At 35.4% G+C, this 24421-nt stretch overlaps 1 protein-coding gene across 1 annotated transcript in view; it reads left to right on the top strand.

The window, feature by feature from the left end:
- The window catches only part of NBEAL1 (neurobeachin like 1), a 180128-nt gene that overhangs the window by 139522 nt on the left and 16185 nt on the right, over positions 1 to 24421 (top strand). Inside the window, exons 41-49 of the mRNA XM_027123720.1 lie at positions 2700 to 2830; positions 9554 to 9663; positions 12892 to 13009; positions 14071 to 14168; positions 16801 to 16917; positions 19375 to 19464; positions 21311 to 21420; positions 21861 to 22033; positions 23322 to 23416. Coding sequence (XP_026979521.1) covers positions 2700 to 2830; positions 9554 to 9663; positions 12892 to 13009; positions 14071 to 14168; positions 16801 to 16917; positions 19375 to 19464; positions 21311 to 21420; positions 21861 to 22033; positions 23322 to 23416 — 1042 coding nt within the window. The remainder of the gene's footprint in view (positions 1 to 2699; positions 2831 to 9553; positions 9664 to 12891; positions 13010 to 14070; positions 14169 to 16800; positions 16918 to 19374; positions 19465 to 21310; positions 21421 to 21860; positions 22034 to 23321; positions 23417 to 24421) is intronic.

Genomic DNA, 24421 nt, shown 5'->3' with positions numbered 1-24421 from the left:
CTCTTTGCCTTCATGTCATGCACTGTTATAACAGGGCCTTATCTTTTTTTTCTCCTCTGTTAGATTTCGATTCATATACTAGCTCCCTAGATAAAAGCAGCCAAACTTGTTTGAGAACAGGTCACTCACACTGACTTACACAAATGACTTTTAAGGTGAATTCCTTTTTACTGCTATCCAGTGTACTTTTGTGATTTTCAACTGGGTTTAGGAATCTACCAGAGATTTAGAGTTAGAACTGATTTAGACCTTGATCCAAGATGTATCCCAGAGATTCAAACCTAACCAATGCCTATGTAGTCCTCCTAAAAATATTTATTAATCAATAGGAATAAAAATAGGGAGAAATAAGGGCCCTTACATTATTAGTAGCAGCTCAAACAGATCTGTGATGCCATTGTATTATCGTATCACCTGTCAGTGTTATAACTTACCTAACTTTCACATTTTCTTAATGATCCTAAAGAAAGAAACTTTTCCAAGAATCCTCCATTCCCCAATGTATCCTCCAGGAAGCTCTCTACTGACTCCCATTTTGTCTTCATGTTGCCTTATTCTTTACCATTATCATTTTGCTTTTTCTACCCAATCAAAAACTATGTAAACATTGCCTGTTCTACTCTTTCCATGTTAATTTTATCTCTCAAAATTAGCCTGGGTTCCTTATTCCTGTCTTTAGTACACCAAGCCTTGGCTATCAAGGAGAGGCTTTGATCACTACACATCTCCAAATGTTACATTTGTCATGAATGCAGGTAATTTTCCTTCCAGGAAAGTGTAACTGGGTCTTTTCAACTTTTAGTGATTTTATGAATAAATGATTTTTTAAAAAGCTTCAAAAATAGATTCTGTTTGTGCTTCAAAGGACATCATCAAGAAAGTAAAAAAGACAACCAATTCAGTAGGAGAAAATATTTGCAAATTATAGATCTGTTAAGGGACTTGTATCTAGAATATATAAATAATTCTTGCAGTGCAATAATAAAAAGACAAATGACCCAGTTAAAAACTGGACAAAGGGTCTAAATGGACATTTCTCCAAAGAAGATTACAAATTCCCAATAAACACATGATTAACGTCGTTAGTCATCAGGGAAATTCAAATCAAAACCAAATTGAGATACCTCTTTACCCACATGAGGATGGCTATAATAAAAAAGACAGATAATACCTACTGTTGATGAGTATGTTGAGAAATTGGAATAATTATGTACTGGCAGTGGGAATGTAAAATGATGCAGACTCTGTGGAAAACAGTCTGGCAGTACTTCAAAAGGTTAAAGATAGAATTACATATTACCCAGCAATTCTACTCCTACGTATATACCCAAGATAACTGAATACATATGTTCATGCAAACACTTGTACACAAATGTACTTAGCAGCATTATTTATAATAGCCAAAATATGGAAACAACAAAAATACCCATCAACTGGTAAAGGAATAAATAAAATGTGGTATACCCATGCAATAAAATATTATCTGGCATGAGTTAATAAAGGGAATGAAAGATTGATATATGCTACAACATAGATGAACCTTGAAAAGCAGTACACTGAATAAAATAAGCGAGACACAAAATGCCATATATTGTATGATTTACATAAAATGTCTAAAATAGACAAATCCATAGAGACAAAGTAGATTAGTAGTTGCTCAGGGGTGGAGGGAGAGTGAATGGAGAGTGACTGCTATTAGATGCAGGGTTTCATTTTGGAGTGATGAAAATGTTCTAAAATTGGTTGTGGTGATGGCTACACAGCTCTGCATATACTGAAGGCCGTTGAATTGTTCAGTCAGAGCAAATTATATGTATGTTAATTATGTATCAGTAAAGCTGTTCTCCCCCACCCAAACAAAAAGATTCTTCCATTAAAACTGTACGTCTCCTTCAATTTGAATATACCATTATTAGACTTTATTGATGACACAATCATTGACTATAATTAAATTTAGAGTTCTGCTAAGTTCAGCTCTGCTTCAAAACAAGGTTCCTAGGCATAAAGAGTCATATTAGTCATTAACTGTCACTTAGAAGTCATCATTTATGGAATAAATCCAGGAAAACACTATCAAAGGAGATGAAACAGAAGGGATTTATGCTGTTTGTGATTAGCCAAAACAATAAAATTGCAGCATGACCACGTGAGCTTCTTTCAACTACCATAGGCCCAGGATGGAACTTGAAAATAAAGTTAAAATAAGATAGTAGTATATGCAAGTAAAGTATAAAAGCTTTAGCTACAGAACTATTTCCCTAACACCCTCTGGTTTTTAGCAAAAGAGTTTGTAAAGATACTTATGTATCAAGGATTAAATCAGCAGCATTTCCATAGATCTGTTAACTATGTATGTCAATACTATAATACTTAGAGTGATATTTAAACTCTGTAATTTTAAAATATCCAAATAATATTTATTCAATTTCTGTAATAAATTTTACTGATTAAAAATTATGCCATTTTCATCTATTTTAACTAAGATGATACTAGTGATTAAAATTATAGTATTCAGTTCCTGGCAACAAAATAAGAAAGATTGTCATAAGGAGAGCAACTTGTGTTTTTAGACGTTAAAGAGAAAGGTTAAATAAAGAGAAACTAATCATGAGGAAACCTGAAGGAAGATTAAAGGTTTGTTTTAGCCTGTTGTTGCTCTCATTCAGTATTCACTGTTCTCTTTCAATCTCCACATGCAGGTTTGACTGTGCAGATCGACAATTCCATTCCATCCCTGCTACCTGGCAGGCTCTCATGGACAATCCATATGATGTGAAGGAACTTATTCCTGAATTCTTCTATTTCCCAGAATTTTTGGAAAATCAAAATCGTAAGAAATAGATTAAAAATTGGACTGAACAGGTCCCAATGGAGAATCCTGAAAAATATCTTTTAGGACATTTTTGTGATGACCTCTAGATTATTTAAGGTTCATTCTGTCTGTGTATTATTCAGTGACAAGGCTTAAATGATGTTCAGGTACTAGTCTTATCTTCTACGGATAGAAGTGCTACAGTGAATAAGATAAATGAGTCAAATTTGAATTGGTAAGAGAATTTATCAGAGTACAGGGTTTACTAGAGAAGCAAAAAATGGCTATATGCTATTTCAGCCATAAAGCTCCATGGATTAAAAGTGTTTGTGTTAGGTAAGATGAAGATTTATACCAGGGGTCAGCAAACTATAGGTTCATGGGCCAAATCTGTGGGCAGACCCATATGTTTATAAATAAAGTTTTATTGGAATACAACTAGCCAATTCATTTACATAAACTGTGGCTGCTTTCACAGTATAATGGCAGATTTGAGTAACTGCAACAGAGACCATAGGGCTCACAAAGCCAAAACTATTTATTCTTTGACACCTTGTAAAAATTTGCTGACTCCTTTTACAGCAGAAGACAGGAGGCAAGTTGAAAAAAATGACTGGGTATAAGTTACCACAATATTTTAAAAACCATATTATGTTTTTGAAGAAAAGAATCATAGAGTGAAATATGGTCTTTAAAAATGTCCAAATACTTTTTCTATGAGGTAGTTTAGATTTATTTTAAGTACAAATAAGGAAATTGGCAAGGTTCTTACTACTGGTGTTCTTTAGGGAAATTCCAGTGTCAAAGGGCTGTTACAACTTCTTTTTCCTCCCTCAGCACGTAATGTTAATGTTTGACCCTTTGCTTTCTCAGTAGAATTGTTTGTTCTGCTGGTGAAAGCATATCCAGGACTTCATGACCTTCAATTGTTCACTCTGGGGCAGGTTGTTGGAGGCAAGGCATCTAATTCTCAGAGTAAGGCGGTTACAAGTGGTCACCTTCAGAAAATCAGACGCAACTGTTGACTATGTGTGATCCTAGACTCTAAGTCAGCCAGAGGATTCGAGTCTTCTAAAGCAGGGTATCTGGGATAGTAGGAATAAGCAGATTAAATTTGGATACAGAATTTAAGGTTTGCCTAGCTTGACAATTACTCACATTCACCACAGCTAGTTGCTGTCTTGTACTACTGTCCTGGTGGCCTCCATTTCTAATTATACATTGCCTCTTTATTTGAAATGAGGTGGGTAGGACAAAGCAAAGTATGTTAGAATGACAACAAATATGAATAAAACCAACTCAAAATTGTGCAAGCAAGAAAATTTAAGTACTTTCCATAATAAAAGTCCTGAGATATGGTAACTTAACAACATCATCAAAGCCAAGTTCTTTCTGTATTTTTACTCTGCTGGTCTGGGTGTTTTGGCTTTGTTCTTGGCTAGTTACTGTCATGATTACAAATAACTAAAGCAATTCCAGGCATCATAGGCAGATACAACAGTGTCTTAGAAAGAAGTGGGACTTTTAATTCTTTGTGTCCTTTTTTTTTTTTAACATCTTTATTGGAGTATAATTGCTTTACAATGGTGTGTTAGTTTCTGCTTTATAACAAAGTGAATCAGTTATACGTATACATATGTTCCCATATCTCTTCCCTCTTGCATCTCCCTCCCTCCAGCCCTCCCCATCCCACCCCTCTAGGTGGTCACAAACCACCTAGCTGATCTCCGTGTGCTATGCGCCTACTTCCCACTAGCTATCTGTTATACGTTTGGTAGTGTATATATGTCCATGCCACTCTCTCACTTTGTCACAGCTTACCCTTCTCCCTCCCCATATCCTCAAGTCCATGCTCTAGTAGGTCTGTGTCTTTATTCCCGTCTTACCCATAGGTTCTTCATGACCTTTTTTTTTTTCTTCTTAGATTCCATATATATGTGTTAGCATACGGTATTTGTTTTTCTCTTTCTGACTTACTTCATTCTGTATGACAGACTCTAGGTCCATCCACCTCACTACAAATAACTCAATTTCGTTTCTTTTTATGGCTGAGTAATAATCCATTGTATATATGTGCCACATCTTCTTTATCCATTCATCTGTTGATGGACACTTAGGTTGCTTCCATGTCCTGGCTATTATTGTAAACAGAGCTGCAATGAACATTTTGGTACATACCCTTTTTGAATTATGGTTTTCTCAGGGTATATGCCTAGTAGTGGGATTGCTGGGTCCTATGGTAGTTCTATTTTTAGTTTTTTAAGGAACCTCCATACTGTTCTCCATAGTGGCTGTATCAATTTACATTCCCACCAACAGTGCAAGAGTGTTCCCTTTTCTCCACATCCTCTCCAGCATTTATTGTTTCTAGATTTTTTGATGATGGCCATTCTGACTGGTGTGACATGATATCTCATTGTAGTTTTGATTTGCATTTCTCTAATGATTAATGATGTTGAGCATTCTTTCATGTGTTTGTTGGCAATCTGTATATCTTCTGTGGAGAAATGTCTATTTAGGTCTTCTGCCCAGTTTTGGATTGGGTTGTTTGTTTTTTTGTTATTGAGCTGCATGAGCTGCTTGTAAATTTTGGTGATGAATCCTGTGTCAGTTGCTTCATTTGCAAATATTTTCTCCCATTCTGAGGGTGTCTTTTGTCTTGTTTATGGTTTCCTTTGCTGTGCAAAAACCATGAAGTTTCATTAGGTCCAATTTGTTTATTTTTGTTTTTATTTCCATTTCTCTAGGAGGTGGGTCAAAAAGGATCTTGCTGTGATTTATGTCATAGAGTGTTCTGCCTATGTTTTCCTCTAAGAGTTTGATGGTGTCTGGCCTTACATTTAGGTCTTTAATCCATTTTGAGTTTATTTTTGTGTATGGTGTTAGGGAGTGTTCTAATTTCATACTTTTACATGTAGCTGTCCAGTTTTCCCAGCGCCACTTATTGAAGAGGCTGTCTTTTCTCCACTGTATATTCTTGCCTCCTTTATCAAAGATAAGCTGACCATATGTGCGTGGGTTTATCTCTGGGCTCTCTATCCTGTTCCATTGATCTGTATTTCTGTTTTTGTGCCAGTACCATCCTGTATTGATTACTGTAGCTTTGTAGTATAGTCTGAAGTCAGGGACCCTGAATCCTGCAGCTCCATTTTTCGTTCTCAAGATTGCTTTGGCTATTCGGGGTCTTTTGTGTTTCCATACAAGTTGTGAAATTTTTTGTTCTAGTTCTGTGAAAAATGCCAGTGGTAGTTAGATAGGGATTGCATTGAATCTGTAGATTGCTTTGGGTAGTAGAGTCATTTTCACAATGTTGATGCTTCCAATCCAAGAACATATATCTCCATCTATTTGTATCATCTTTAATTTCTTTCATCAGTGTCTTATAATTTTTTACATATAGGTCTTTTGTCTCCTTAGGTAGGTGTATTCCTAGATATTTTATTCTTTTTGTTGCAATGGTAAATGGGAGTGTTTTATTAATTTCGCTTTCAGATTTTTCATCACTAGTGTGTAAGAATGCCAGAGATTGCTGTGCATTAATTTTGCATCCTGCTGCTTTACCAAATTTATTGATTAGCTCTAGTAGTTTTCTGGTAGCATCTTTAGGATTCTCTATGTATAGTATCATGTCATCTGCAAGCAGTGACAGCTTTACTTCTTCTTTTCCGATTTGGATTCCTTTTATTTCCTTTTCTTCTCTGATTGCTGTGCCTAAAACTTCCAAAACTATGTTGAATAAGAGTGGTGAGAGTGGGCAACCTTGTCTTGTGCCTGATCTTAGTGGGAATGGTTTCAGTTTTTCACCATTGAGGATGATGTTGGCTGTGGGTTTGTCATATATTGCCTTTATTATGTTGAGGAAAGTTCCCTCTATGCCTACTTTCTGGAGGGTTTTTATCAGAAATGCGTGTTGAATTTTGTCAAAAGCTTTCTCTGCATCTATTGAGATGATCATATGATTTTTCTCCTTCAGTTTGTTAATATGGTACGTCACGTTGATTGATTTGCATATATTGAAGAATCCTTGCATTCCTGGAATAAACCCCACTTGATCATGGTTTATGATCCTTTTAATGTGCTGTTGGATTCTATTTGCTAGTATTTTGTTGAGGATTTTTGCATCTATGTTCATCAGTGATATTCGCCTGTAGTTTTCTTTCTTTGTAACATCTTTGGTTTTGGTATCAGGGTGATGGTGGCCTCGTAGAATGAGTTTGGGAGTGTTCCTCCCTCTGCTATATTTTGGAAGAGTTTGAGAAGGATAGGTGTTAGCTCTTCTGTAAATGTTTGATAGAATTCACCTGTGAAGCCATCTGGTCCTGGGCTTTTTTTTGTTGGAAGATTTTTTTTTTTTTTTTTTGCGGTACGCAGGCCTCTCACTGTTGTGGTCTCTCCCGTTGTGGAGCACAGGCTCCGGATGCGCAGGCTCAGTGGCCATGGCTCATGGGCCTAGCCGCTCCATGGCATGTGGGATCTTCGCAGACCGGGGCATGAACCCCTGTCCCCTGCATCAGCAGGCGGACTCTCAACCACTGCACCACCAGGGAAGCCCCTGTTGGAAGATTTTTAATCACAGTTTCAATTTCAGTGCTTGTGATTGGTCTGTTCATATATTCTGTTTCTTCCTGGTTCTGTGTCGGCAGGTTGTGCATTTCTAAGATTTTGTCCATTTATTCCAGGTTGTCCATTTTATTGGCATAGAGTTGCTTGTATTAATATCTCATGATCCTTTGTATTTCTGCAGTGTCAGTTGTTACTTCTCCTTTTTCATTTGTAATTCTATTGATTTGAGTCTTCTCCCTTTTTTTCTTGATGAGTCTGTCTAATGGTTTATCAATTTTGTTTATCTTCTCAAAGAACCAGCTTTTAGTTTTATTGATCTTTGCTATCGTTTCCTTCATTTCTTTTTCATTTATTTCTGATCTGATCTTTATGATTTGTTTCCTTCTGCTGACTTTGGGGTTTTTTTGTTCTTCTTTCTCTAATTGCTTTAGGTGCAAGGTTAGGTTGTTTATTTGAGATGTTTCCTGTTTCTTAAGGTAGGCTTGTATAGCTATAAACTTCCCTCTTAGAACTGCTTTGCTGCATCCCATAGGTTTTGGGTCGTCGTGTCTCTGTTGTCTTTTGTTTCTAGGTAGGTTTTGATTTCCTCTTTGATTTCTTCAGTGATCATTTCGTTATTAAGTAGTGTTTTGTTTAGCCTCCATGTGTTTGTATATTTTACAGATCTTTTCCTGTAATTGATATCTAGTCTCATAGCGTTGTGGTGAGACAAGATACTTGATACGATTTCAGTTTTCTTAAATTTACCAAGGCTATATTTGTGACCCAAGATATGTGTCCTTTCTTTTTTTTTTTTTCTTTGCGGTACACGGGCCTCTCACTGTTGTGGCCTCTGCCGTTGCGGAGCGCAGGCTCCGGACGCGCAGGCTCAGCAGCCTTGACTCACGAGCCCAGCGGCTGTGCAGCATGTGGGATCACCCCGACCTGGACACGAACCCGTGTCTCCTGCATCAGCAGGCGGACTCTCAACCACTGTGCCACCAGGGAAGCCCTGTCCTTTCTTAAATTTGAGAAACCCTTTCTCATAATCTCCCTTCACTGTCCAGAGCTGGGTCATATACCAAACCCTATGCCAGTCACCTACAACAAGCATGAAATATAAGACAGGATGGACACTTGAATTAAAGCAAGGTTCTTCTACCAGATAAGGAGGAATGGCTATTAGGTGCCCAACAATATCTGCTGTACAATAGTTGGGTTAAGGCCACACACCCTGTGCATCCTATTATTCTGTGACACTTGAACCTGTCTTCAGCTTTAAGGACACACTGATATTTTTAGGCAGCATCTTTAATGAAGGTCTTTTGTGTTAACACTTTTCCCTTTCCACACTGTATGAATAAGAAAATCTCATCTTTGGGACAGTTTTGTCAAAAGTACTGTGTTCTAACTAGAATGAGCAAATCTTTATTATGTCAGTATCTACTTAAAATAGTGGTATATAAATATATTGTTTTTCCATAACACAAGTCATTTTAAGTTTTAAGTTACACCAAAAAGCTCTAAGGAGCTCTATTTTGTAAATTAACCATTAGAAGGACTATGTTAATTATTTTTAATGTAAGAAGAATGCTTACTGTTGCATTTTTGTTCAGGTTAAGGGTTTTGGTCATAACTATAATTTCCTCCACTTTTTTCAGCAAAAAATAAACTATTATCTGATTTATCTTCTAATAACTAATTTTAAACTATCTTATTTTCATTTACCTTTTTAATCAACTGATAAAATGCATTCCAATAAATAAGAATTATTTTTACCTGTTCAATAAATTTATATCAAGAAGGGAACTTGATGGGGGGGAGGGATAGATTGGGAGTTTGGATTTGACATGTACACAGGGCTATATTTAAAATACATAGCCAACAAGGACCTGCTGTATAGCACAGGGAACTCTGCTCAATACTCTAATAACCTTAATGGGAAAAGAATTTGAAAAAGAATAGTATGGCTGAGTTGCTTTGCTGTGCATGTGAACCTAACAGGGCATTGTTGATCAACTATATTCCAATATAAAATAAAAATTTAAAAAAAAGAGAAAGGAACTTGATTCTCACCTTTTACTCTTAATAAAAGAAGAAAAGCATTCAGTTTTGCTAAGTAATGTACCCTTTTATTTGTTTTACTTGATTTATTTAAATCTAAAATGATTTGATACGTTTATCTTTTACATGTCTTAGAATTTAACTTGGGTCGTCTGCAAGTTTCCAGAGAACTAGTAAATGATGTCATTCTCCCCAAATGGGCTAAGTCAGCTGAAGATTTCATCTATAAACATAGGAAAGCTCTGGTAAGATTTTTGTGTTTAGTTATTAGACAATCAATAAGATAAAGATCTATGTGTTTTCCAGAGGATGATGGAATAAAGTATATCTATTATTTTCCTGGATTAATTTGTAATCTATTATATGTGCTGTTTTAGAAAGTATAATATAGTAATTTATTTTGAGGTTATGGATCTTCTGATATAGTGAGACTATAGTAGTACAGTCCTATGGATGTATGCAAAAAATTTTTTTTTCACTTCTATGAGATATCTACTTATTGTATGTGAACCTATTTTGGTCATAGTTTGATTTTCACAGTTCCCACATTTGTTTCAAATCTAACAAGAATAAGTACATTTTTTTTTCCTCTGAAGGATTCCAGTAAGTTTTTAATAAGACAGCTAAATAAATCCTAAATGCCACTTAAAAATTTTACTAGTTTTTTAGCTAAATTTCCATTTTGGAATTGAAGGACTAGTGAGAGTTAGTTTAATGTTGCTATTGTGTTATTATCTTGCAGATAATGCTTTTTTCCCCCACAAGAGCCCACTTAGCTTTCTATCTAAACTGAAATGTTACAGATTCTGAAACTAAATAGGCCAGTACTTGGAAACATTCCTTGTCATTAGTACATAGTTAGTCAAGTTTACAAAATTCAGGATTACATTTTAACATTTGTAAGCAATAACCCCATGCATGAGTAAGGAATTGGGAAAAAATAAAACAACTCTGAAAAATAATCTGTTACTTTTTAACTAGGCAGGAACTTCTCAGATGCTTCCTTCTGTGTTATCTATGACAGTAAGTAGGGGTCCAGAATTTTAGGAAGACATACTCCTCATTAATAAGAGGTTAGAAGTTTGTGTTTCAGTTATGTATTGCCGTGTAACAAACTATTCCAAAATTTAGTGGCTTAAAACTATAGCCATTTTATTATTTCTCACGCTTATGTGAGTTGACTTGCCTCAACTGGGCAGTTCTTCTGGTCTTGCTTAAGGTTCTCATCCCCTTGCAGTCATATGGCAGCTAAGGTCGGAGTCATCTAGAGGCTGCCTTGAGACACTGGGATGCTGACTTTTCTCCCTCTCCCTGTAGTCTCAGGATATCTCCTCTTCATGTGGTCTCTCTAACTGATTAGCCAGACTTCTTACCTGGCAGCTCAAGGCCCCCCAAGAATGTAAAAGTGGAAGCTTCTAGACTTTCTTGAGGCCTAAGGCTGTGAACTGTCACAGTATCACTTCTGCCTTCTTGTCATGGTTAAATAGTAACAGGATGAGTGCAGATTCCAGAGGAAAGAAAGTAAACTCCATCTCTTAATGGTTGGAGTGAGAAAGAATTTGCAGCTATCTTTAATCCACCATTCACAGGCTGCCCTCTGGCCACAAAGTATTTACATTCCTTCTACATGGAAAATGTACATACTTCCTCTCAAGACCTTCCCAAAGTCTCAGCTCCTTAAGGCAGGGTTCTACAGACTTTTTCCTTAAAAGACCAGCTAGTAAATATTTTCATTGGCTGTAAACTTAGTCTGTGTTGAAATTCTGCCATTGTAGTGCAAAAGAAAATGGGGGTATGGCTGTGTTCTGCTAATCTACAAATCTGGCCGCTAGTAAGGTTTGGCCCACAAACAGTAGTTTGCTGATCCTTGCATAAAGGCATGAGGCCTGAAGTCCAGAATCTTACTAGTCATCTAAATCAAATCCATGTGTGGATGAAACTACTCCAGTGTCTCCTCTTGTATCTGAAGACTGAAGTAAGGAGACAAGTTATCTGCCCCCCACGTAACAGTGGTGTAACAAGGACAGGAAAACTATAATAGACACTAACATTCAAAAGGAAGCGAGAAAACAGAGGCACCTAGCCTCTTGTTTATAACAATTCAGAATTCCAGCAGGGACATGCTCTCAGTTACTTTACTAGGGCCCAGTGCTATTCCCTGATATTGGTTCTCCATGCATCTTTTTGTTCTACCCTTAGGCTCTTGGCTTTTCACTCTGAGTCATTCTTTTCCATAAAAACTGAAACAAAAAAACTTTGTTTACAAGAGTATCTTTGCAAGCCTCTTTCCTCACCATGATAAGCTGGAAGCCAAAGTCTTTTATTTTTTGAACAGTTTTTAACTTTTTCAGCTTGAATTAATGCAGTTTCTTTTAAAATGTTATGGGTTTCTTATGCATCAACTCTGTTGGGCAAAAACCATTCCACATGACTTTACGAGATAGTTCATTATCTCCTTTGGGCTGAGTGGGAGGCTACAATGGGAAAATGTTCTTAAGGTTAAGATGCTCTATTGTCTAGTTAGGTGGGTCTGTGACACACAACCTAAAATCTTTGAGATCTCAGCAGATTGTTTTTTAGCCACACTCCTGATCTAAACTTTTGCCCAAGGCCATACTTTACTGGAAACATTCTGATTTAAGCATTAACTTAGACCATTTCTCACTTTGAGAGTCTTTGCTTTCTAGTGATCCTGGAAATGAGAAATAATTTTCGTGCCCAGCAAGACCCAGCTCCTTTATATACTTTTAAAATTATGCTTAAAACCCAAACAGTTCATTTTTAAAACTCACCCTTGCTCCTCCCACACATAATCACAGGCAGCTAAAAGAAGCCAATTAGCATTTAAAAACATTCTGCCTGGAAATCTCTGTCCCCAGATCCAAGAGTTCATTAGGTACCCTTTCTATCTTTCATGTAACGAAAACATGAGTTCCCTTTTCTCCTGTCTCCAATAACAATTTTCTTACGGTCTTTCAACTCCTCACTAACAGGCTCCGGGTTCTTTAAGCTTCTGCCTGCCACCAAGTTCACCTCTTAGTTGGCCGTGTGGGGGTGTGTGGAGGGAGTGATTTTTCAGCTATCTTCAGTCCACCCCAGTGCAGTTTCCTTGTTTCCTTGAATTGAATTTCTGGACTATTTCAGTGGAATTTTCACAACAAAGATGTATTCCACAGCTATCATTAATTTTTTTGTTGTTCTTATTTGGACTATAAGAATATTTGTTTTTTTCTTCACCCATTAGTTAGGAGATGTATATGTAGTAAATATTAATAAATATGTCTACATTTTACTAGATAGAATATAGTCAAATTGGATCAATGTTTAACATGATTTTGAGATAATTTTATTTACAGTGATAAGATTTGTGTGTGGAAATGCTTACAATGCTCTTATTTTTTTAAAGCACCTATCATTACGTTGTAGTTGGAAGGTATCTCTATATTAATTGCTAAATTTGTTTTTTTTCCTAGGAGTCTGAATATGTTTCTGCTCATCTTCATGAATGGATAGATCTGATTTTTGGCTATAAACAGAGGGGGCCAGCTGCAGTGGAGGCACTCAATGTTTTCTATTACTGTAGTTATGAAGGTATAAGCCTATACTTTTTCTCTTATGTTAATAAAAAATATTATTTAATATGTGTTTATACATGGTATTTTTGGCATAACTATTTAACACAAGAAAGACTACATTTAAAAAATAATTTTAGTTATCTTTTCTATTTGAAAGACTGCTGCTTTTTAAAAAAATAGTAGTTAAAATGTCAATTATTGGTGGCATAAAAGATTTTGATCTCTGGCCATATGTATCCTATTCAGTTGGGTCTGAGTATTCTGTATTAAATTGTTAGCAGACATTAAATAAGAGTTTTTAAAATTAAAATAACAAATTCTTCCAATGATAATAAGATGACAGTATTCTAATGTTTAGCTCTGGATCAAGAACATTTTCTGAAGGCTTTGAAAGGCTTAAGAAGGAGTTCTTTCCTAATCCTTCCATAGAGCTAATAGTTCTAAAGATTATAAATAGTGTGAAGTTTTATGAATTTGAGCAGAACCCACATGACTTTTGGTAAATAGACAAGCATGTTTTTACCTTGCTGTATTCATTTGATAACAGTTTTGTAGGAAGGTAGTATAGCATGGTGGTTAGGAGCATAGTTTTTGAAATCAGACTTTACCTAGTTTGGTCAATTACTAGCTATGTAACAATAGGGATTAAGTATGGCTGGTATAATCAGTTAGCCAGAATATCACCTTGCCCAACTTTTGTTAGATAAACTAATTTATAGCAGTAATTTTGTGTGGTTATTACACTTGTTTCAGCTTAACTATCGTGAAGAAAGCAATCAGGTGTACTATGAGTATAGTGTGCATTTTTACAAGAGAAACTTTTATAGACTACCAGTTAACTTTTGTTTAAAATATTTTAGTTCTAAACAGTGGGTGGAATTTATTTTTGTACATATTTAATATCTGAAGCTTTACTGATTTTTTAAAAGTTATCTCTTTACAGTAGTTTTATAAATTGATGAATGGAATAATATTTTGTTGAAAATATACTAATCAGTCTCTGATATGTTAAACAGTTGTGTGGCTTGCTGATTTGTTTTCGCTCTATAGTGAATTGACTACTTCTCTTGGTTTTAGGAGCTGTGGATCTGGATGCCTTAACAGATGAGAAGGAAAGAAAAGCCTTAGAAGGGATGATTAACAATTTTGGGCAAACACCTTGTCAACTGTTAAAGGTAAAGCATAAAAGTTATTGATTACCGAAGTCCAGAATTTAATTTCTAAGGAATAGTACTACCAGTAATTTTCAAGGTTTTTAATGATTTAAAACCTAATTTCAGAATTATCTAGAATTTGGAAAAAATTATACTGTCACTTTAAAAATAAATAGATTTAAATGATTGTTCCTATTTTTTTAAATTAATTTATTAATTTATTTATTTTTGGCTGTGTTGGGTCTTCCATTTCTGTGCGAGGGCCTTCTCTAGTTGCGGCAAGCGGGGGCCACTCTTCATCGCGGTGCGCGGGCCTTTCACTGTTGTGGCCTCTTGTTGCGGGGCAGAGGCTCCAGACATGCAGGCTCAGTAGTTGTTGCTCACGGGCCTAGTTGCTCCGCGGCATGTGGGATCCTCCCAGACCAGGGCTTGAACCCGTGTCCCCTGCATTGACAGACAGATTCTCAACCACTGCGCCACCAGGGAAGCCCATGATTGTTCCTATTTTGAATGTCAAAATATTGCAGTCAAAATCCACATACTCAGTCAATTCGTCTTAAGTCACAAAGGATTTATATTTACTCAGAAAGCCAATCACATTTATTTTGTTGTTTCTGGGAAAGGAAAAGGTGAGGTTGAAGGCCCCTGTCAGGTGAGCCTTCCTCCCTCCTTTATTAAATGGAGTAGCTCTAACTGAGTACCAGTTAGGTTATACCATTAAAGCTGTTCTAATACTGGGACTCATTGCATGTATAAGACTTTTAGTAGCTGACATCTGCCCCCAAAGGGTTCTTATCATCCAGAGCCCAAACCCAGTCCTAAAAATCAAATTGCAGAATATATAAAATCGAAGTATAGATATTACTGTATTTCTTTTCCCATCCTAGTATCTGAAGTTAAATTATTGTCTTCCTGATTGCATACAGCTTTGGATTCATAGAAGTTAATCCAGTATTAGCTTGCAAAGACGTCTTGATCTTTGTTAGTATATGAATTTGGAAATGAGGAATACATAATAATATACCATTTATTAAGTTGATACTTTCCTGTGCAAGCACTGTGCTAAGTGATTTACCTAACTTCACAGTAAATATTCAATTATCCTTACTTTTTACATGATGAAGCCATATTTCATAGAAATTAATACCTAGCCTACAACACCTTAGAAAAATCAAATACTTTTTTCCAACTTTATACAACTAGAATGTGACTGGGACAGAATTTGGATGCATGATCATCTAACTCCAAATCCTTTCTTCCATGCCATGTTTCCTCTGAATTAATAGCTGTAAGCCCCCTTGTTGAACTTGTAGATCATTTTTCCATTCTTATGGGCTGTTATTTATATCCTAATTATGACACTTCCACCTTAGTTAGTTGTATATTTATTCATTTGCCTCACTATATTATATGTTAAAGGCGGCAACTTTTTAAAAATCATTTTTGTATCTTTCTTGCATATAGTTTGTGGGCAGTATTTGTTGAACTGAAATCTCCACAGCTATAACAGCAACAGTATATCTAAACTCTGGCTTATAGATGAACTTCTGTTAATTCAGTTATCAGACCAAGATTTATAATTGTTGCTATTCCTTAGCAACAGTTTGAATCCTCCAACATTGATTTTTGCAGAATACTCATATTTGAAATCAGTCTTTATCCCTTACCTGCTGATAGTCAGAAGGCAAAAGTAACAGAATAAAACACAGCACTTCATTGGACTTTGAAATAGATTCGATAATATTTTTGCAGCAGCTTTATTTTTTTTTTTACAAGGGCAGTGCTAATTAGTTTTTAAGATAAAAAAATGACATAAAAATCAGCTTTTGATTTCAAATAAAGTGAATAATACTCACATGGATAATTCAGAGATAAATATTGAATTAGAGCTCTAAAATCTGTTTCCCATAATCTAATATTTTGCAATGGAGATAGAATCCTCTTTAGCTAGATTTCTATTCTGCATTTTAACTGTGGCATTGGAATATTAATTTGACTTGTAATTTTCTTCTCATTTAAAAAGGTGATAATATCTTTTGTTTCTGACATTAAAGGTAAGGAATAATAATAACTTATTTGAAAAGCAATGCAGTAATATCTATAATTTGATTCTGAAAATGTTGACATTCAAATCTTATTTCAGGAATTAAAGATTCACCCGTATTATAAATTTTGACTTTTGAATAATGTATTTAATTTTACCAAACATATACATAAGCATGTACCATATTTATGATACTTTTCTATGTGTTGAAAATCCAAAAATGAATATGACTTATTTTCTGACTTTAAGGTACCTATTGTCTAGTTGGGAAAGACCATAACCAACTATATGTAATACAACATAGAAAGAAATAAGTACTAAATAAAATACTAAATAATGTAGTGTGCTGAGAAAAATAATAGAATAGTTAATTCTGCCTTAGAGATTCAAGGGAGAGATCAGTACGAAAAACTTTAAAGTAGAAGTAGGGTTTCTCTAGGAATGAAGAGGGCCCGAACTCTGCCAAGGAAATTGAGCAAAAGCCAGGAGTTGTCAATAGTGCATGGTATGTAATCCATCATAGCTAGAGTCTGGTATGTATGAAGGAATATAGTGAGAGATGTTTTAATGTAATTATGGAATTATTTTTTTCTTAATTTTTTTTTGAAGGAACCACACCCTTCTAGATTATCAGCAGAGGAAGCAGTGCAGAAGCAAACCAAAACAGACACTTCAACCTTTAACTTATTTCAATACCTCCCTGAACTCAAGTCATTTTTTATAGAGGTAATATCCAATTTGATAATATCAAAGGATTTTCTCTGTGATTTCTGTACACTTCATTGTTCCTTTTGTTCTTTAATGGAGAGGGTGGATTTTAATACTTAATCCAAAATAGTAAATAATACTTCAGTAATATGTTCTTAGATTTTTTAAAACAACCTTGTTGAAAGCTTTTGTTTGCTGCTGTAATGTTTGTTTTGGCTTTCTTTCTTCCAACCTCACGTTCTCCCGAAGGAAACATAAAGAGGAAGAATAATTTGACTTAAATTGCTTTTTGTGTCAGTTGAGATGATATATAGAGGAAGTCTGAAATAACTTTTAATTACAGTGTCTACTCACATATAAAATATGGCCCATGAGTCAGATTGTTAATTGATGATGTCAGAAGGAATAGTCAAGTGGAGCAAGATAGATAGTTAATGCTGTTCTTGAAAGAGTACCTTCGAATTCACATGTTTAAATATACATATTGAATTACAGTTGATTCTTGAACAACACAGGTTTGAACAGTGTGGGTCCACTTATACATGGATTTTTTTTCAATAGTAAATACTACAGTACTACATAATCTGGGATTGGTTGAATTTGTGGGTGCAGAACTGCAGATAAGGAAGAAGCGCAGATACAGATATTATATTTATATATAAATTATATAATAATGCATGGAGGGTTGGTGTCCCAAACCCCTGAGTTGTTCAAGGGTCAGCTGTTCTTTGAATAGTTCAGAATGTGAATATGAAATGCATTTATACCTATAAATTTGGTTAGGATGGATAATATTAACTCTTTTGGAAGAATACAAAATGATAAAAAGTTACTAAGAATAGATTGGAGATGTGCATAGAACAAGGAATAACTCTCATGCCATACAGCAAACGGTGGTAAATGTTTTCTTAAAGGGCCAGATCGTAAATATTTTGGACTTTGTACCTACATATCATTTGAAGGTGCTTAATTCTTCCAGTAATGAAATGTGACAACATGATTTTGTCTCCCAGGGAAGCTCATTAGAGACTCAGCTCTGCCTAGCACATTCCAAAATTCTAGACTCCCAAAAGAAAAGCCTGTATTCAGACGATTGTTTGCACAAATAGTCTAGGCATAGTGAGCCACGTGTATTATTGAAGACAAGTTTTATATCAGTGTAAGGATGTCTTTGCCTGCCAAGTTCCCTGATGCCAGGCAATGGCCAACCTTGCAAGCAGCCTTTCTAAGGTGAGCAGTCTCAGTCCTGCTATGTTAACTTTTGGCTACACATAGGGCAACCCACAAAACCCTATTTGAGCCCTAAAATGATGGACATGTAATAAGATATTATGTAATGCTGATAAAAGTATTTTCATCATACCTAATCATTTGTGGCATTGTTTTTTATAGTACAATACATTCTGAGTTCTGTCTGCAGATGCAATGGCATTTGCCCCTCTCTGCACCCACCCCAAGTCACAGGGTAGCTTTCCTCAGGGCCAGTGTCTGGAGCAGGATTAAGAACACAATAGATATCCTTGGGTACCAATAATTGGTAATCCCTTTTGATCATCATACAAGAAGGTGTTTCCCACTCATTCATATGAAAAGAGAAGGCCTCTTTTAGTTCTCTTCCTAGGTATTAAAATGGTGAAGAAAATTGAGGTAGCAGTGAAAGCAAGGGGCTTATTAAATGGATTTCTTCAGATACCATTTCCATTTATGCTGTTTCAATGTCAGTTGTCTTCTCTTGATTAATTCACAGTATGAAGAGAAAAGATATGCATTAACTTCATGTGGTTATACATCATTATTTAGTTCATGTAAAGCTCTTAGAAAAGCACCTGGCACATCGTATGTACCCACTAATGTTAGGTTATAATTTATCTAATAAATGTTAGGTGTAATTTATAAACTATTGTCACATCAAAAAACTTATTTCAAATCGTTTTTCTCTTTCACACTGTAATAAGATAATGGTGGATGTTTTCTGAGGACTGTCTTTATTTTCTGGTCCTTTGTTGTAGCTTTCAGGAAGGGCCTCAGGTAATGGAATAGATCTATTTTTTGAAAGTTAAACCCAAAAGGAAAATTCCATAAAATATAACTAGTTTTCCCATTTCACTTATTTGAGAAATGTTTTCTTATATGGTCTGTATTTTCTACTTTATATTCATGTCAGTACGGCATGGGAAAAGGAAAGGTTTTAAATCACTGGCTGTTTTAAATGGTTGACACTCCTTGAAATCTACATCCTTGTTTAACAGCAGCATAGTGGAATACAAGAGGTGATGGGTTTCAGAACTTTCAAGTCTGCCATTCAAACATGGTATATAATTCCTTTCCTATATTTAAAATTAAGTGATGATATGTTTTGATAGAGTACAAGGCTATATCTCAGGGTTTATCTTTAAAGAAATAGAAGTTTTCAATAATTTTTACCTAATAAAGATAGTAGAACCAGCCACTAAACCTCTGTCCTTTGTTTTATAGGGAATTAGTGATGGTATTCCACTAATAAAGGCCATTGTCCCCAAAAATCAGTCTCGTTCTTTTATTTCACAAGGCAGTCCTGAGTTACTGGTAAGTTGATTTATACCTTTTCACACTGCCATGTCTACATCCATTACAACTTATGAAAAAAATTGAGAAAATAAAATTTTTTAAGTCTTTTTTAAAAGCATAGGTAAGGGAATTCCCTGGAGGTCCAGTGGTTAGGGCTCCACACTTCCACTGCAGGGGGCCTGAGTTCAATCCCTGGTAGCCTGGTGGGGGAACGAAGATCCCACATGCTGCACAGCACGGCCAAATAAAAAAAGAGAGAAAATTTTAAAATAGAATTAATTTGACCAAGTATAAAAATGTATCTTTTAGGGGCTTCCCTGGTGGCCCTGGTCCGGGAGGATCCCACATGCCGCGGAGCAGCTGGACCCGTGGGCCATGGCTGCTGAGCCTGCATGTCCCAAGCCTGTGCTCCACAACGGGAGAGGCCGCAACAGTTAGAGGCCCACGTACCCCCCCCCCCCAAAAAAAGTATCTCTTATTTACAGAGCTTTTAAGTAGTTCTGTAATCCTTTTTTAAAAAAATAAATTTATTTATTTATGGCTGCATTGGGTCTTCATTGCTGTGCGCGGGCTTTCTCTAGTTGCAGTGAGCGGGGGCTACTCTTTGTTGTGGTGCGCAGGCTTCTCACTGCGGTGGCTTCTCTTGTTGCGGAGCACGGGCTCTAGGTGTGCAGGCTTCAGTAGTTGTGGCACGTGGGCTCAGTAGTTGTGGCTCACGGGCTTAGTTGCTCCATGGCACGTGGGATCTTCCTGGACCAGGGCTCGAACCCGTGTCCCCTTCATTGGCAGGTGGATTCTTAACCACTGCGCCACCAGGGAAGTCCTAGTTCTGTAATTCTAAAATTTATTTGGAATAATAAATATGTGAAAATACCAGGAACTTTTGTACGAGAAAATTGTGATGTAACTTCTTACTAGATGTTAAAATTTATCATAAGCAGTGAGAATAATGAAAATGAGATATAATACAGAATTGATAAAGGTCCGTCCACATGCAGGACATATTAGTGAGTACTTGAATTTCGTCATTTAATCCACCTAACAATCCTGTGAGATAGGCACAATTATTATTTCCCTTCCTCAGATGAGGAATTAAAACTCAGAAGTAACTTGCTCAAAGTCACAGAGCTAGCAAGCAAGGGACCCTGGCAAATGGACCAAACCTAGGTCTGTCTTATTCTAATTCTGTCACTTAGAAATGATAAAAATTGAGCATAGCACAGTGAAAAGTAGAAATTCCAGAGTTAAACCTATTTTTCTAATTATCCATATTGTGTGTTTGCATAGAAAAAACATCTAGAAAGATATACAAAAATAGTAAGTACTTTTGAGTGGCAGAATTCTTGTGATTTTTCAGTTTTAATACCTGTATATTTTTAAGTTATCTGAATTTTTTTTGGTAATCTGTTACTTTTATCAAGGGAGATAAAACTTTCAATTTTTTAATGCAAATATTCACTGTTACTGTCCCTAATAAAGGGAGACCTTCTTAATAATTCTTCATAAGATCTACTTATGATTTATGTTCTAAATGATAGGTGTCTTATTTTTATGGTAAGACTTGATCCTTAATTTCTTCTGACTGCCAACTAATAGATACTAGTAAACTCTGAGAAATTTTGAGGAAAATAATCTTATACTAAAGAAAGATACATTGGGACAGCTTTTCTTGCAGTAGGATAACAATGAGCTTTTTAACCATTTGAATTATTTTAAGACTTTCTTAATGAGTATCGTGTTTTAAGTACACAATCCCACACTATTCCCTAAGTGACAAATGCTAACATCATGTGAGCATTTGGTTATTCTATGTCATTTTCTTTAATTTTCATTTAATGTTTGTCTTCATGTGTTTCTTTTCCAGATAACAGTAAGCATGAATTACGTTATTGGAACCCATGGATGGCTGCCTTATGACAGAAACATTTCTAATTACTTTACATTCATCAGGGATCAAACTGTGACAAATCCAAAGTAAGTAAGTGAACATTTAAAGCAGAACAGGTACAGCTAGTACCTTATTGCCAGGAAAAGCAAATAGATTCAACTTTCCAACTTCCAGCTTTCCTGATCCTGGCATACCCTTATCTTGTCTACTTTGAGGCTGTTTACAGAATTGACAGTCTTACTAAATTGGCTTTGAAAGTCAAGATTTAAATCTTTTCCACACCTTCACCAATCTCAACTTCTTTACACTTAACCCTTGAGACTATTTTGTTACATGTATTTTTGTTTAATGAATAATATAAGATTAATGTAGTTTATGAATGTATTTATCACTTATCAATAGACATTTCAAAATGAACAGTTGAACAGACTTATTTTTTATTTCTTTTTGGAGAGATTTAAAAAATAGTTCATATCGGTCTAAGTGATCTTTTAAAGAAGAGTCTAATATTTAATTGTGTTTACAGAACTCAGCGTAGTATGAATGGACCTTTTGCTCCAGGGCTGGAGATCACTTCTAAGTTATTTATAGTATCACATGATGCAAAGTTGCTTTTTAGTGCTGGACACTGGGATAATAGCATTCAAGTGATGTCACTTACAAAAGGCAAAATTGTTTCACACAATATCAGACATATGGGTAAGCATTTACTTTTTTTTCCCCGTAAAAAATTTTTTGTTTTTTTCCTAACCATAATAGTAGTACATACTCCTTATAAAAAGCATAAATTTTACCTTTGAAGCTAAGTGAACTTTTTAATAGAGTTATGTTATGAATATTATATTCTTGCTTTAAGAGTGTCTAATGTATTTTGGTTATACTAAGCACTATATAAATTAAATACAGCTTCATAGTATCTGAAAGATGCTAGGCTAAGTCTGAAAAAATTGGTTGTTAGAATTAGAATTTTATGAAAAAATGGTAAAAAAAAATCTGTCATAGTTGAATAAGAAATCAACTGTCCTATTCTTTAGTAGTAAAGCATGAGAGAGGTAAAATTGCTGAATATAGTTTAACCAGATGCTTCCTTTTTTTTTTAACCTTTATCTATCTATCTACTTATTTATTTTGGGCTGTGTTGGGTCTTAGTTGCAGCACATGGGATCTTTTGTTGCAGCACGCGGGCTCTTCATTGTGGCATGCAGGCTTCTCTGTAGTTGTGGCGCGCGGGCTCCAGAGTCTGTGGGCTCTCTAGTTGCTGCACATGGGCTTAGTTGCCCCGCGGCATGTGGTATCCTAGTTCCCCGACCAGGGATCGAACCCAGGTCCCCAACATTGAAAGGCGGATTCTTAACCACTGGACCACCAGGGAAGTCCCTAACCTGGTGTTCTTAGTGTCTCAGTCTTTTCAATGTAAGAATAAAACATTGAGTAGATTTTTTCCTAATAAACCCATTAGGGAAGGGGAATGGAGTCTGTTACTAATTCTGCGCCAGTGACTCCCAAGGTGTCACTTAGCTCAGGTTTTTACAGTTTAGGAAAAATGTATTTTATATTGTGAATTTACAGTGTAATATGTACTATTTTGGCTACGGACACATATTCTATAGGATTGCAGTTCCAGGGGGAATAGAAGGTGAATGGGGATAAGAGAGTAAGGGAGCAGAGAAGCATATCAAAATTAAGTGGAGATCCATTTAAAAGCTACCTAATCTCCTGCCAATATTTTTGACAGGCATTCCCTTGCCTCATGTCTACTCTTCACCGTCAAAGAAGGGTGGCCTCAAAGAAAGCTCTCCTACATGATTTTAGTGCTGCTCCTTTTTTATGTCAGTCTTTCCCAGTGCTTTTCCAATGCCATTCCTACATTTCTCCCTGCTAGAACAACTAATTTAGTAATAGTTTGAACATGACCTAAAATTGCCCTTATGATTCTGTTCTAGCCAAACTATGCCATTTCATTTTTTTACATTCCTTTTTCTTACAGATATTGTGACTTGTTTGGCTACAGATTACTGTGGAATACATTTGATTTCTGGTTCCAGAGATACTACATGTATGGTATGGCAGATAACCCAACAGGTAGTCACTCATTTAAATACTCTTGGTTTGGATCAGAGATTCACCCTGGGAATACTATTGAGATGTTCTAATAGAATACTGAATTTTTCTCTTACATTGAATGATTATTTGAGCTCCTTTGCCTCCTTTTACCCCTCATTCTGTTCTGTCTTAATCACCACTTTTTTCCCTAGGTTTATTGTTTGATTCATGACCTTATCTCATATTACCTTCCAAAGATAGCTCCTTATTAACTTCTTCTAGGAAAACAATTATTTTTCTTTTCTTTGTTAACATGATAATATTCCTATTTTCCTTTCAGGTGGAACTACTAGAAATTATAGATTTAGAATTTTCATCAACCTTATTGTGTACTCTCATGATAATGTTGGTGCAAGGAAGTGTCTTTTTTCTTTATGGCTTCTGGATTTTCTACCTTGCTTAGAAAAGTAAACAGGCGTTTTCTCACTCCAAGTTTATAAAAATATCATCTAAAATAGTTCTTGTAACACTTTTCTTGTTTTATTTTTTAAAATTTCAATCTTTAATCCATTTCTATATTTTATAATACAGAATATTTAATATTAGATATATAATTATGTAGAAAGTCATTTATGCCAGCATAAACGATTACCTACTAAACTGGATCTTTTTCTGTATTCCCCATTCTTTTACATTTATCTATTTCTGTGTCAACACCAAAATGTTTTTACTTTAGTAGTTTAATATTTGGTAAGGCAAATCCCCTCTCACTGTGTTTCCTTTATTAACCACAGCTGTTCTTATATGAATATTTATTCTTCTGTATGAACTTTAAAAATACTTCAACTATATCCTCCTCAGAAAACTTCATTTTAGTCTTAATGAAATCATATTTATATATTTATTTGGTATGGATTGACATGTTTATAGTTATTCCTATCCAAAAGTAGGAAATGTCTTTCCATATTTGTTTCAGGTCTTTTTTCAATGTCCTTTGATTTTTTTTTTTTTTTTTTTCGGTATGCGGGCCTCTCACTATTGTGG

Source organism: Aethalodelphis obliquidens, unplaced genomic scaffold, assembly GCF_003676395.1.
Source record: "Aethalodelphis obliquidens isolate GAN/ISIS:26980383/991018 unplaced genomic scaffold, ASM367639v1 scaffold2, whole genome shotgun sequence".
Classification (NCBI taxonomy): Eukaryota; Metazoa; Chordata; class Mammalia; order Artiodactyla; family Delphinidae; genus Aethalodelphis; species Aethalodelphis obliquidens.
This window is presented reverse-complemented; position numbering and strand designations above follow the sequence as displayed.